This window comes from Perissodus microlepis, chromosome 7 (assembly GCF_051167445.1).
Source record: "Perissodus microlepis isolate ML-2025 ecotype Zambia chromosome 7, ASM5116744v1, whole genome shotgun sequence".
Taxonomy (NCBI): Eukaryota; Metazoa; Chordata; class Actinopteri; order Cichliformes; family Cichlidae; genus Perissodus; species Perissodus microlepis.
The window spans coordinates 60,552,108-60,566,557 of NC_140467.1; the positions used below are offsets into that span (position 1 = coordinate 60,552,108).

The 14,450-nt window shown below is 40.6% G+C and overlaps 1 protein-coding gene across 5 annotated transcripts in view; it reads right to left on the reverse strand.

Annotated features, from left to right (window-relative positions):
- The window catches only part of ndrg4 (NDRG family member 4), a 60,981-nt gene extending 46,970 nt beyond the window's left edge, over positions 1-14,011 (reverse strand). For 2 of the 5 annotated variants that reach the window (XM_084936372.1, XM_084936371.1), the window contains exons 1-2: positions 13,855-14,011; positions 10,373-10,446 (exon numbers count right to left, since the gene is read on the reverse strand). In XM_084936372.1, coding sequence (XP_084792498.1) covers positions 10,373-10,446 — 74 coding nt within the window. In that variant the 5' untranslated portion in view covers positions 13,855-14,011. The remainder of the gene's footprint in view (positions 1-10,372; positions 10,447-13,854) is intronic. The other 3 variants (XM_084936374.1, XM_084936373.1, XM_084936375.1) reach the window with 3 other exon arrangements.
- Between the last annotated feature and the right edge of the window lie 439 nt (positions 14,012-14,450).

Below are 14,450 nucleotides of genomic sequence, written 5' to 3' on the forward strand. Positions count from 1 at the left end.
TGGGTTAGACGTCAGTGGTAATAGTGGTTTTTCAACTTGGAGAAAACTGTCAGCATTGATACACTAATATAATGTAGGTAAAAGACAGAAAATATGTGGGATAAAAACTACATGAACAGAAAACCAGGAGTCAATCTTGGCTGTTGATATTTATAGAAAGTGATCAGAGAACACAACAATAAAACCCTTGTGAATCTCATCTGAATGAGGCCTAAGGCAGCTAAAAACTCAGTTTGTTCAAGTTTGTCAGGTACTGGACATTTTGCTGCTACAGTTGGAACAAACCGTCATGAGAGTAAAGCTACACACGGATTTCCTGTTTCTGTGTTAGTTATGCGACTCTGAGGGGAAGGTTGGAAACCGTGTCGCAGGTCCAGTCATTCAGTGACAGTGAAGCACTTTAAGTGGATGCAGTTACAGTATAGAGGCTAAGAGTGACGCTTCCTGTCAGGAAATCAATTGCACTGCCATGTGGAGGGGAACCATCTGATCTGACGGACACTCACTCAATCGATGCTTGGAAAGTGGGACAGCACAGGACAGCAGAGGGACAAATATGACAACATAGTGTCACAAAAACCATGTTTAAATGTTTACAAGGCCAACATAAACCAGCAGAAGCAACTTTAATAAAAAGCACTGAGGCAGAAACACTGGTGTGATGTGCAATCACATTATATGTACTCCCCGCCTTGTATTGCTATAGTTTGCTCAACGTGCCCTAAAGGCTTTTCGGTCACTGATTCCAACACTTTGAGCAAAAGTGCTGAGGCTCAACTTCCTCTCCTGCACGCAGGATACAAGGTTACCAACTCTGCTCGAGTGTATTAATTAGACATATGGCTGCCACACTTTAAAGATGACAACAGCCCACCAAAGGATATGGATGTGGGTTTTTTCTCTTTCTCTAACCCTTCTCCTTTTTCACTGTGATCACACACATCTATCTATAGATAGACAGATAGATATAGGAGGAAAAATTTAAATAGTTTGAAGAAAAAATGTTTGCTAATAAATGAGGACGCTCAGTCACAAAGGTGGAAGTCAGGGATGAAATATGTCCAAAAGGAGCTCTGCTGTGATTCTGTAACTGCCAACAAGAACCCTCACAGAACTGATGTTCCGCTTCCTGTCTAGCCTCAATATGAGCACACTGAGCTTCACATAACTAGCTGCTGCATTTTGACTCTGCCAAATATCCCATTCTTGCGAAAGAAATATCTCTAGGACTACCGAGGGAGCTAGCCTCCTCAAGAAATTCTCTGGATTTTCATCTGTTTTATATTCTTTACTGAACATTTTAAAAGCAATGAGGACTGAAAAGCACAGGAGATTTTGCTAGCAGTGCTAAAAACGAGGCTTTGTGGTCCATTTTTGCAGAAAAGAGTTAGGAGAAAATAATTTTTTATATGTCAGTAGATTAATTTGCAGTTCAGTTTGTTAAAATGTTAAAATTAAAACATTAAAAAGCATTTTTAAAGCCTGATATAAAACAGGCTTGTGTACACTTTTGCATGGCACTGTACCAGAACTAGCTATCAAGAGCCTGTGGGAGCATCGCTAATGGCAGCCTGCTTAAGAAGAAAAAGATGGTATAGCTGTGTTTCAGTCCTGATACAAAACAAGTTGTTTTAAGCTTAGAATCAATAAAAGTCTCGTTCCTGGTGTTCTGCTTTAAGTCACCTTCACTGAGCTTTGCTCCACCGGATCTTGTATCCCTTGTTCTTCAGTGAATGTGAGCATTAGTACACTGTCGACTGCTTCACTACCTGATTCCAAAAACCTCTCTGGGGCAGATTAACTGGTATGTCATTTATCAAAATCCTTAAACATGTCTCAGATTTTGAAATAAAGCCACTTAAAATGTTAAACAGCAGCACAGCCCAGTCCCCGAACAGCCATCTATCTCGTCCTTTATCTGCTGCCTTGTTTCATCCCTTGTTCACTTGATCTTGTCTTTTTTGTGATATTGAGCTAAGTAGATGCAATTCCTAAAGGAGCTTCCAGCAGATGTTAATCCTGGCTGACACAACCCAGCATTCACTCCTACAACTCACAACATCTCTTTCATCTACGCTGTTGGCTTGTGGGTGGCGAAACACACCTTCACATGCATGTTCTTCCTTTTTAATGCAAAGAAAAAAAATCTCAACATTTCTTAAAACTGTTTTTAACTCACAATTAGTAACAGAGCTACAGAAATGAGACTTTTAAATATTTATAGCTGCTGAATGTCTGGAGATGGCTGAGAAGCTACCTCAGAGCCAAGATATCAATGTAGGAGTGGAAGATTAAATATTAAATATCAGCTTTCGGCTCCAGACAAACACACAGCGACACTTTCTGTTCTGGCAGAAAATTTTTCCTCGTCAGAGAAATCAGATGAAAGCTTTGTGTCTGCAAAAAATGCTTCACTCTGGAGACAGAAAGGCAGCTTAGAGACAATAAGTAAAGTGCATTCATACTCAGGATATTCAGAACGTAATGTGACCTAAATCAGACAGGGTGAGTTCAAAATGGAAAACCAGCATAGAGGATGTAAGGAGGGTCCGGTCACACAGTGGTGAGCTCGCACGTTTGACAGCACATTCGCTCAGAGCTCTATTTTCACCTCATCTCTCAGCGGGAACGTCAGAGTCAGGGTGTGAGAGGGTCATGCTCCCGAGAGCTGGACTTACCGCAGCAGTGAAATGATAACGCTTACATTAGTTTAGATTTGCAAAGAGGACGAAACACTCCGGTTATTGGCAGGTTTCTGAAAACAAATTTAAGCGTAAAATTTAAGTATCTTCAGCTCGCACCAGAATTCAGTTCAAGACCAATTTAACTTTGTGTTGTATTTTTCCCCCTGGTGAATGTCTCAGTACATTTGCATGGGCAACTCGAGCTGCACTGTGTCATGCTTCACTCTTTTCAGGTCATATACTGAACTCAGCCTCCTACTTTGGTGACCACGTCCCTGTGACATGTCTGCGCTGTTGCTGCCCTGCATCACTGCCTGCTGTTTCAACTCCTCCAGCAATCACCATTCAGGATGTTTACCCATTAATTCTCAGTTTCTATTTGCAGGAAGTGATGAGATTCCACAGCCTGGGAAGGAGAATGAGCTTTATCTCTGATTCATCTCAATCTAAGAGCTGACATTATTATTCATCAGTTGAGGGATGCTAGACTTTGACTTTGTCTGCATGCCATCATTTTTACACATAACTTAAGTAAATGCCACACTGATGTACATTCTGATATGTGATCCCAGCTTTGAAAGAGTTTCTTGGGTGGATGAGGAGCTGGCACTGCCTGAAGTGTGATCAGTGATTAAAGTGAAGCCCACTTGAGTCCCACAGCACATACAGTTATTCACCTCATTAATTCCCCCTTAATGGAACCGACGACATGTTCAGAGGCACTGTACCGGGTCCTCTTTAGCTTTTCCGTCCAGCAGTTTTGGCTGAGTAAACATTTTCTTTTTGATTATCACCTTGTTTCACACACACAGGGGTGTGTTCACAGCTGCAACTTTACTCAGCAAGTTTGCAGAAAGTTGAATAAGATAACTTGAACTGATGTCAAACAGCTGCAATAAAAAAAAAAGCTGAGGCAACACATACGGCTGCCTGTAGCTGTTATTCTCCACCACTGTGTAAAATCATGACCTAAATAATAACATTATACTGCTACAAGTTTTAAACTAAGACTCCCAAAGGGACAACAGCCCAAGGGCGAGCAGCTCTTCACACTGAACCAAAACTCGTAGGTGTTGAATACTAAAGTCTTACAGCTCGCTTCTCAGTGTTTGCTGATTTTGCTGTTTTCATGTCTTTGCAAAGTCAGAGGCTGAGGAGAACATGCATGAAGGACTGTTTTTTTATATAAATAAAATTGAATTGAATTGAATTGAATTGAAAAGGAAAAACATAAAACATCAGTAGAACATCTGTGAACTTCCTAGTTTTAATGATTTGTCCTGTGGTTTATAATTTCCTTCTCTGTTCACCTGGACGTGGCATTTTCAGTGGGAGGAACATTTGGTCTGAGACTGAAGAAGTCACTTTTTATTTCTCCCAATAAAAATGCTACAGTGTGATGAAGGGAGCTTTCTGGGATTTTCATACCGGGATGACTCAGCATGCATCGAGACAAGAGTTTTCTGTGTAACTGCTGAGCCACATTGCGGAGCGAGACCCGCTGCAGGCTATGGAAACATTTCCCCAGAAAGTGATGTGTTGCTTTCTTTACCTGCAAACTTTGATGGACACTGATGATGGGACACTGCCTCAAGAGTTTTACGTGAATGCACAGCGGCAGGTGTTCACGGTGAGGAGGAATAAAGGCCCCGGGCTGTTTTTCATTGTGTTCTTTCGGTGTTGGATAAAAAAAATCCTCTCCTTTTCCAGCGTGACAATTCCCCCCAAACAGAAAGGTTCTAGGACTTGTACAATGCTGCCAGAGTTGTTTGTGTAACTTATATGAAGAGACTGAAGTGATTCAAGGTTTTCAGTGAGTGTGGCTCTGCATCGTTTGCTCTTCTGGGGCTTCTTCTAAAAAATATTTCCTTCACATTGCAAGCGTCTCATCCTCCTCGCAGTTATGTCATGATGCTGCAGAACTGAACTTTTAGAACCTGCTAACAGCCCAGCACTATCATCATCCACTGTATTTTAGTCACCGACATTCACACGTCATGACTTGAATTTATTTGGCTCATGCTGAATGGCACAGTTGGATCGTCCGGCAGCGGCGCTGAAAAATGCAACCAAATGTCCCTTCTAGTGATTGTGTTTCTATGGTCCGCCCACGGCGCTGTAGGACGAGCGCCAGCAGGACAGACGGGCAGACAGCGTGTGGTCACCAGCAGTACACTGATGGGGGAGGGGAGCAGTCGGTGGATTCTTTCCTGAACCGAACGGAGAACCAGATGTCAAGAAGCGAAGCCCAGTGACCAACGGTGAAGGGATGAATGGTTTCCTGAGGAAGCCGCAGTCACTTCCTCCACAGACGCATGGGTTTAATGCCACTACCACTGCAAGACAGGCCATAACCCACAACCCCAACAGCAGTGATTGGCCCTGCATTTTATACCTCACTGAGACTGGAGGTGTTAAACCAAACAGGCATTGAGATGGAAATTTTGAGCTAAATTGTCAATATTTGTCACATTTAAATCTATTTAATGTTCTGATTTTTAGATCATTTTAGAGTTACATAAACATAAAAGTCTTAGAAGTGTTGTACTTGCCTATTATTTAAAGACTTGGGTAACACTAACAATTTAATGGGTTGCACTTATATAGCGCTTTTCGGGGCCCTCAAAGTGCTTTCCAATTCCACTATTCATTCACTCTCACATACTGGTGGAGGCAAGCTACAGTTGTAGCCACAGCTGCCCTGGGGTAGACTGACAGAAGCGAGGCTGCCATATCGCGCCATCGGCCCCTCTGGCCATCACCAGTAGGCGAAGTGTCTTGCCCAAGAACACAATGACCGAGACTGTCCGAGCCGGGGCTCGAACCGGCAACCTTCCGGTTACAAGACGAACTGCCAACTCTTTAAGCCACGATCTCACGATCTAATACACGTGTTGTTGTGTGGACTTAATGTGCTCTGATGTGTCGTCATTTGTCTGTGTTGTGTAGATTTGTCGCTCATTAAGCTGACCGGTCCTGCTTTAGACTGAGTGTAGAACCATACGCCCACTGATACTGGAATAAATACACTGGTCAAAAAAATTAAACGAATACTTTTTAGTCAGGCTACAGCATCAAGTCAGTGAAGCCTCTGAGGTATTGATCCTATCAGTTACATAACAGAGAGGGTTGTTAATCATGTTCAGCTGGTTTGATCTTAAATGAAATAAAAACAGGTGAACTAGAGGGGCAGCAACGAGACAACCAGCAAAAACATGAAATTTACAGGTGGAGGCCTCTAACATGTTTACCTCCTCATCTTGTCTGACTGTTGTTTCACTGGTCTTGTATTTAGTTAGGGCAGGGGTGTCCAATTAGTTCATTACCAGGCATCTGGAGAACTTCAAGACATGTTGATCCATTTAAATCAGCTGTGTTGGATCAAGGACACATCTAAAATCTGCAGGACACCGGCCCTTGAGGCCTGGTAATAAACTAATCATTTGATTCAGGTCTATTGACCCAGGGTGAGATCTAAAACCTGCAGGACACCAGCCCTTTAGGCCTGGACTTGGACACCTCTGGGTTAGGGTATACAAACTACCTGTGCAACAGGTAGTCCACTCTTCCAGGATGCCACATCAATACTTTCCACTGCCAGAAGGTTTGCTCTGTTGTCCAGCAGAGTTTCGAGAGCACAGAGGAGATTCCTGTAGACAGTCCACAGAGGGACGCACAGGCCCCTAGAGGCCAGGTAGATATCAAGATGAAATCACTGGACCCAGTGTCAGACCCTACGCTGGCACAGAGGGTGCTGAGTTACTCTGGGTGCATGACAATCCCAGCCTCATGTTGCCAGAGTATGAGGCAGCTCCTGGAGGATGAAGGAACTGATACCACTGACCTCCCCCCACGCTCGCCTGACCTAAAGCCAGTCGAACACCAGTGGGACATTATGGTTCAGTCCATCTTTTGATCCAGTCATTCCAGATTGCACCTGAAAGTGTTCAGGAGCTCAGCGATGCTCTGGTCCAGATTCACTTTTTTGAGCAGTGTGCATGGAGATATGTAGAGAGATAGAGACCGTCCAAATAAAAAAGAATGCACAGAAATGTAGAAATATATTTAAACAATGCATTTCTCATATTTTTAATGACAAAAAGGTTGCATATTCAATAATATATTTCTACATTCACGTTTTCGTTCTGTAACATTGTAGCGTTAATAACTGAAGACTGAACTGTCCTCTTGTTGCTGCTTGACAGCCATTTGAGGGAAATATGAGGAGGTGCAAGAGAAACACGCCACATGTTTTATTTTTAGCTTGATGGATTATTTTCCTGATATGTCAGGATACTATTTTTATTCTAGACAAATAACCCAACACTTAACGCTTAATCAGTAATCAAGAAATGATCACATCGCTATTTCCGTACTTCTCCTGCTGCTTTTCTGATGAGAGGTGTGTCCAGTTTTCTACTGATTTACATCTGAACCTGAGGGCAAAGTCATGTTTCTGCATATTATATGAAGCTGTTGCTTGTGCTGTGCCAGCCTCCATTTTTAATATATGCCCTCCATTAGTGACCACAGAGTAGCACAGAGCTGGCATTCAATAACCAGTATGTAAGCAGCAGCATTCTCTTATCGATCGGATCACTTTTACTCTAATACACCATGAACATTCTGTGTTTTATACTGCAGCATAAAACCCACAAATTTTGCTCTTAACAAAAGATGACTTAAGTCAGGAGGAAAAGTGAGTAAACCCCAGAGTGATGTTGCTTTGGTATCAAATGTTTCAAACTTGTCACAGTAACTGCTTGCCTCCAAGAAAAAATCCTTCTAGAAGCAAATCTCAGCTCCTAGGCTCTATTTTGAAGGATCTCTTCGAGTATTTGGGCAGTGATTACAAATAAAATAAATGACAATTATTTTAATTCATTTCAAAGGAACATAAAGACTACATGCATAGAATCACCAGACAAATCTGTTTGCTGACTTTGTCTCAAAATGGCATTAAAAAGGCACATTTTTCCTTTGGAACTTATTTTTCTAACAACATGTTTGCTGTTACAGAGTTCTGCCATAGATTTTAATTCATGGTGCATTGACAGGCATGTCTGTCTAATTTAATGTCTCTGGTGTTTGTTCTTATGTGACATTAAAGGTCACACAGTAGGAATTCTTCCTTTCTTCGGTAAATAAAACATGCTCAGCCAGCTCACAGTCGTCACTTTTGCTTCTTTAGAAAACTCTTTTTTTTCTTGGGTTTGCTCTCATGCTGGAATATTCCTCTGCTGCCAAGCTTCTGGACACTGGGATTCATCTTGTCAGCCAGTTTTTCAATATAGCCACAGGCACTTTTGACACAGTCTATAAATGGTTAGCACCATTTCCAGCAATGCAGCCTCATATTATCACTCTTACACTCCATGAAAAGCACTCGCCAGTGCCTCCTCCTGCACTTCTCGGAATCAGCTGATTTTTTTTTTGTATAATACTTCTGGTATATTTAATAAATTCAACTGAAAATTGTACCGTTCTATAAATATTTTCCAATATTTTCCAGAAATACATGGGAAATTAGATACTTTACGAACATGCTTGAGCCCTCTTAACATCTTAAGTACAGGACATGCATCAAATTTTCAGGGCTTAAAAGATGTAATCTCTGCTGAAAACGTATTCTATACATCTGCTGTTTTTCCATTCATTTTTAGTCCACCAGTGTTCATCCATATGTGTTTTTGAGCTAATAAAATCTATTAATGGGAAGTATAGTTCGATGAGATACATTAGCTAATTTAATGATTGTAGCTCTTAAATAAAAAATATCAGCAAAATAGATTTAAAAAAAAGATAAATCATAACATTTACTCATTTTATTCTGATTGTTATGTTGAAAAAGTGCTATTATTGTTCCTACAAGTGTACTTCATTCAAGTCCACAGGTTTCTAGCTGTATGTAGATGTACTTACTTTCACTGTATGAAGCTTCTCTTTGTACTATATTCTCAATAAAAAGTTTTTCAGTTGTTCACAAGACAGAATACTGAACTAATACTGCAGTTACCGTGAGGTGATACAGCTTTGAATCATTTGACATTAAAGGGATATTCCTTAGAAGCATACTCGGTTTTGTTTGCAAACTATATTTTGAGCACACGGTGAAGCTCTGCAACAAAGAGGCATTAATATGCATGCAGAGATGTGTGGAACATGCAGTTCCATCAACAATGAGTCAGTCACACAGGATAGTCAGCGCCAAGGCTGGCATTTCAAAATTAATGGGTGACAGCAATACATAACACACACACCGAGGGGAAAAAACAAAACAATGTGTGCGATGACGGGGCATGCTGATATGCTTTAGTAACATTAGCAGTTTGGAGAAAGATTCATCTCCAGTCAGGCCTCATAGACTCCAACATGGAACTGAAACTTTACAGAAATATGAATGTGCAAAGGATTGTTGTGTGAACCAACATAACTGACGGGAGTATTTAAACACATTAAACTGAATCAGTTAGGCCCAAACACAAGACAAAAGTGACCAGGCTAGGATCAGCTGTACAAGCAAAGTTTCAGCTGATGTTATGAAAGGTGAAATCCAGCATTTTGTTTGTTTGTTTGTTTGTTTTTTCACCACATTTTTGGGATTGTGTATTTATTTAGAGCCAAGATTCCTTATCAAGCATCAAAATAAATAAATGTCAATAGTGTGACGTACAACCCAAGTTTTCTAAAAGTTGCTAATCTGTTAAACTACAATCCTTAAACAACAGCATCCTTTAAGAAGTAGTTCATAACTATTAGTGCATTCCTGCGTACATCTCTGTACTGATTTATGATTCTTTATTTATAATTTATGATATAATCCAAATATCAAGCCTACATATAAGAACTAGGATACAATAATATGGGATGTAAAACAGTATGGGAATTCAGTGGTAAGATAACAAATAATGGTATATATGAAATCATTCACTGTCATTTAAAACAGTAGTATTAGCATCCTGTAAGCACGAGCTTAGCAAAAGCCCAGCTGTACAGGTTGAATTTAAACTCTTCAGGTGTTTTCTGTACAGTCAGAATTAAATAGAGTGATGCATTTAAAAATATGCATATTAAAGCGATGAAGAGTCTGAAGGATGAGCAAACTGCACACGCTGCAATAGGCTCATACCACGCGGTGTGTCACCTGGATGAGGTTTTTGCCAATGGTTGTAGAGAGAATTTTCAATTCAAGAGTCTGGCGTTATTCCCGGCCTAATTCCTAGTATCTGTTCCAGTATCTGTTGTGTGTTTTTTTTTTCTTTTTAAAAAAAAAATATAAATAAATAAATATATATATATATATATATATATATATATATATATATATATATATATATATATATATATATATATATATATATATGTGTGTGTGTGTGTGTGTGTGTGTGTGTGTGTGTGTGTGTGTGTGTATATATATATATAGCTCAAATGGCAGATGGACTGCTCCTGTCAAATGCATGTTTGTTTAACAACAGAATTATGATTTTTGATTGGATTTATGGGCATTTGCTGGCTGCCGCAGAATGAATGCTTGAAACACTGGTCTGACTGATTGACAGAATGGGGCGAATGGACAGAGAATGCCATAGATATATATCCACTCGGGTTGGATAAAGGAGAGACCTATGTGGTACAGTATGGTAGGTTATGTAGGTAGGTAGGTACAGTGGCTTTACGATCCTACGTACATGGTCTGCAGGAGGCTTTGTGGAACCGTGCAGCCAGCCTTGGGAGGGAAGTTCCAAAACAATCCAGGCCCCATCTAGCAGCAGGTATAAAAATACAAGAGACAAGAACTACTGTACTAGCGTTGGTGCATTGCAGGTGCAAAGGCAATAATAAAATTCACAGGTTATAAGAGGAAAGGTCATGCAGCAAAGCTACAGAGAACAGACAGAAGGAATAATAAGACAGGCGACAGAGGTCAATAAGAAAATGGTCATAAAAAATTAGGGAGAAAAATGTAAAGGTTAAATTATAGAAAAGGACTTTTCTGTTATTAGGTGAGTGATATTTAATTAGTAAGATTTTCAAATCAATAAAAAAGCCATGGGGTTTCTAATAATACATCAACTGACTTTTACTGGCCTCTAATAGTGGCCAGAAAGACATGCAACAACCCTTTATAATTTATATAAATATAGTTTCCAGGAGACACAAGGATGCTACTGGGTTAGAGCAAAGATCCAACACAAATGTCTAGCAAAGGGGAAATGTATCAGCATGCAAAACACGGTAATAACAGTTTTGCTTTTGCAGTGGCTCGCTCTCAGTGCCAGCCTCATTGTCTAGCTATTGAAAATGCCACTGGGGGGAGGGAGATGGGGGCTGTGGAGTGGTGCAAAGAACCCAAAGAGCAAGAAGAGTTGTTTCCAAACAGAAGGAACGAGAAAGCGAGCAATGAAAGCTTCACATACCCGACATCTCTTCTAAGGCACAGTTTTGTTACCCCCATCTGAAATTTAGGTTAATCTTGCTGTTTTGTACAAGGAAATGTCTTAACAGAATAAAAGTGTGTGGCCAACTGGTATATTGAGAGCTGATGTGACTGCTAAGCACCTCACAGTCAACTTAAGTTCTGCTCAGAGGTTAAAGTTGGGGAGTTAGCCATTTAGCCTTCCTTACTAAATAGTTAAATGTTTTAGAAGCATAATTTCAACAGTACAGCATGTGATTTCATGTGTTTGTCTTGTATTTTAGAGAGGAGATCACCACGTAACCACACTGTCAAATCTCACAACATGTAGCCTCTGACTTCAGCACTCTATTTCTTATCTGTTAATTCAAAGTAATAAAGTAATCCCCATCCAAAAGTCAAACTTTTCTCTTTGCTTTGTTTCAAGCAATTTACTTGTGACCAAAGTAAAGTGATTTGAACTAGTCAGAGCTTTATGAAGATCAACTTGTGGCTAAAAGGTCTTTAAGGTGTGAAAACTCTTGAAGTTTATGCTGACAACAGCAAAAATATCACCAGTGCTCTCCATCAGCCTCCCAGTAGATGCACGTTTGAAATAAATTTGAAAAGTCTACGTGAGATCTTTTCCTATTTAGGGTTTTCATAAGATTGTTAGAAAACTTCACCTCCTACCTTGATTGTGAATTCAAGGTGAAGAAATTGAAAAGATTAAAAGAGTCATGTGACTGCAATGTCCATTTTTTATCTGACTTCTATCTATTTATCATCTTGTAGTTTATAAAGGATTTTTCCCATTTAGCATGTAATTAAAAAATAACATCAACAACACTAAGTCTAACCCTGGATGGGCTGGTCAGTGTTAAGTCCTTAATGATTCATATCTGTGCTTTATGCATGTGCAATTGTATGTTTGCTATGCAGATGTCGTGAACTGTCAGAACTGTGCTAATTACATTTAGCATCCTAAGCAGTGGCTGCTTGCTAGCTTTTAAAGCTCCTCTGACTTGGGGCTTGGTATTGGGACTTTCCTACTACTTCATATGCTTTGTTGATCTCACAGGTTGTCTCAAATTTTTCATCTGCACAGATCCGTGGCTGTGAAATTTCCCAATACCTTTGATTTTCATGAAGTCCACAAGATGTAAAGTCAGAGCTTGAACTTGTGGTTAGAACCAGCAGGTGAAACATGGAAGCAGGATCGCTCGTATCTTATTGCCATTTTGGACACGTAGTAACCCTTATTGTGCTTTTTATAAGGGATAGTGACCTTTTTACTTTGAGTTGTAGTGCAATACATAGTGAGTTGGATGTAGGGAGCAGTAAAATTGCGGATAATTATGAGCTGTTAATCGGCGCATAGTAGCAGGAGGTGACATGATTTATAAGAAAAACCCAAAACTGCATCTCTTCCACTGGAAATTAAGCAAGATTTTAACTCATGTTGTTCATACTTGTAGAAAATTCTGGAATAATGTGATAAATCTATATCCCCAAAAATCCCCTCTGGCCAAATATGGACTAACTGGATTGGCGATAAGGTGTGAGCTAGCATTGCTGTGTGGCTCGTGATGAACAAGAGCAGGAGCGTATTGCTCTTTGTAAATCTATTTATAAACTGCGAGCTGAGAAACAGACCCGCTCCCGAAGGGGAGGCCAGCTCGGCTTCAGCGGCTGTTTCGTGTTCTCAAGAAGCAGCAGGAAGAATACGAGTCAATAAGTTTCGTAGTAGCTTGAAATCTGAACATAGCAAAAGATGCACTGCAAGAAAACGATAAGGGAAGTGCATTTGCTGATCTGATAGAGAAATTATGTAAGAGGTCCAAATAAAAATGAGACATCAACACTGTTGCTTTTTCAAGGATATGAAAAATGCACTTTAATCTGTTCATCTGTTCATTGTGACGCTACAAACCTCACCGAGTTCTGATAAAATCTGCATATACATTAATGTTGTCTTATATGGTTCTTTAGTTTTTAAATGCGATCACCCAGCCACTTTATTTTGACCACGATGCCCCGATGCTTGATGGTTCTAATCTGTCTGGTCCTGCCAAGACCACTGAGACAAATGCAGGCACTTTCAGGGCACCACTAACACAAGCCTGCACCAGATTCAATCAACTTTTATGACTTCCACCTACTGTCGATTCATCATCCAGCTGACTCAGTCTCCTTCAAATCCAGCATTGTTTTCTTTAGCACGCATCGCTCCCTCCCCTGCCATTGCCAAAGTCAGACACATCAGAATGAGATGATTATTAAAAGCATCAAGACTTTTTTAAACTACAACTTTATAATCCAACTGTAAACCCAGGGAAATACAATATAAATGCAAAGGCTTTGGGTTTAATACATAATAATAATCCCGTCTGGTTTTCTAAATGTCGCACTTTTGTTCCTGTGGGGTCAATAAATTCAACCTCTTGACATCCTGTTCTCGCCAATGCAGAGGCTGGAAACAGGGGTGTGTATATGTGTGTGTGTCTGTGTGAGAGAGAGAGAGAGAGGAAAAGTAAAAAGCACAAAGCTCCAGCAGCAGCATTCACATACACCGTGCCAAAATTCCTGTCCTCATTTTAACATCCTCCTCTAGCCCTCAAACACAAAGCAGGCTCACTGCATCCGAGCTCAAATCTGAGGGTACAGTCAAAACACGAAGCTTCTCAAAGAGTTCACCTGCAAATGACTGTTTGCCACTCAGGTAGAAACTGTTGAATAAATATCACAATCCAGGCAGACAAAGCTTTACGGTACCTGTGGTGTTGTTCAGAGCTTCTGTGGCCGCAAAGTCTGGTGTAGCTGTGTTTTCTGTGTCCGTCCCTCAGGCTGCTACAGACTGGCTGAGTGTACGTCTCAGAGTGTTTGTGCGTGAATGTGTGTGTGTCTTCCTGTGGTCGCACTAGAAATGAGAGAGAAACAGCTCTCTCTCTCTCCCTCCCTCTATCTCCCTCCCCTTCCTGATGATAAACACAGAGCACGTGGCTTCACCAATGATGCAGCACGCTGACAATCACAGCACCGAGAAGCGAGGAGAGAAGTGAAGGATGAAGGAGAAAGACGCTGGTAAAAATATAACAAAGTGAGTCTGGTTAGAAGGAAAGCGTGGGAACGATCTTGTTCATCATACGAAAAATCCAGAAATCTTTTTTTTTCCTCGCCAGTTTCAACAACTAGTCATCTGATCTGCTTCAAACTCACCAGGTGTGTTGCAGGACACACGAGTAGGTGCACTGCAGAGTCGGAGGTCATAAGGATGGCTATAGTGCCTGCTCTACTGTGTCTGTGTGCAGGGGGAGGGGCATATATAAACACAAGCGTGTTTGAATGACATTCATTGACATTAACTTTAA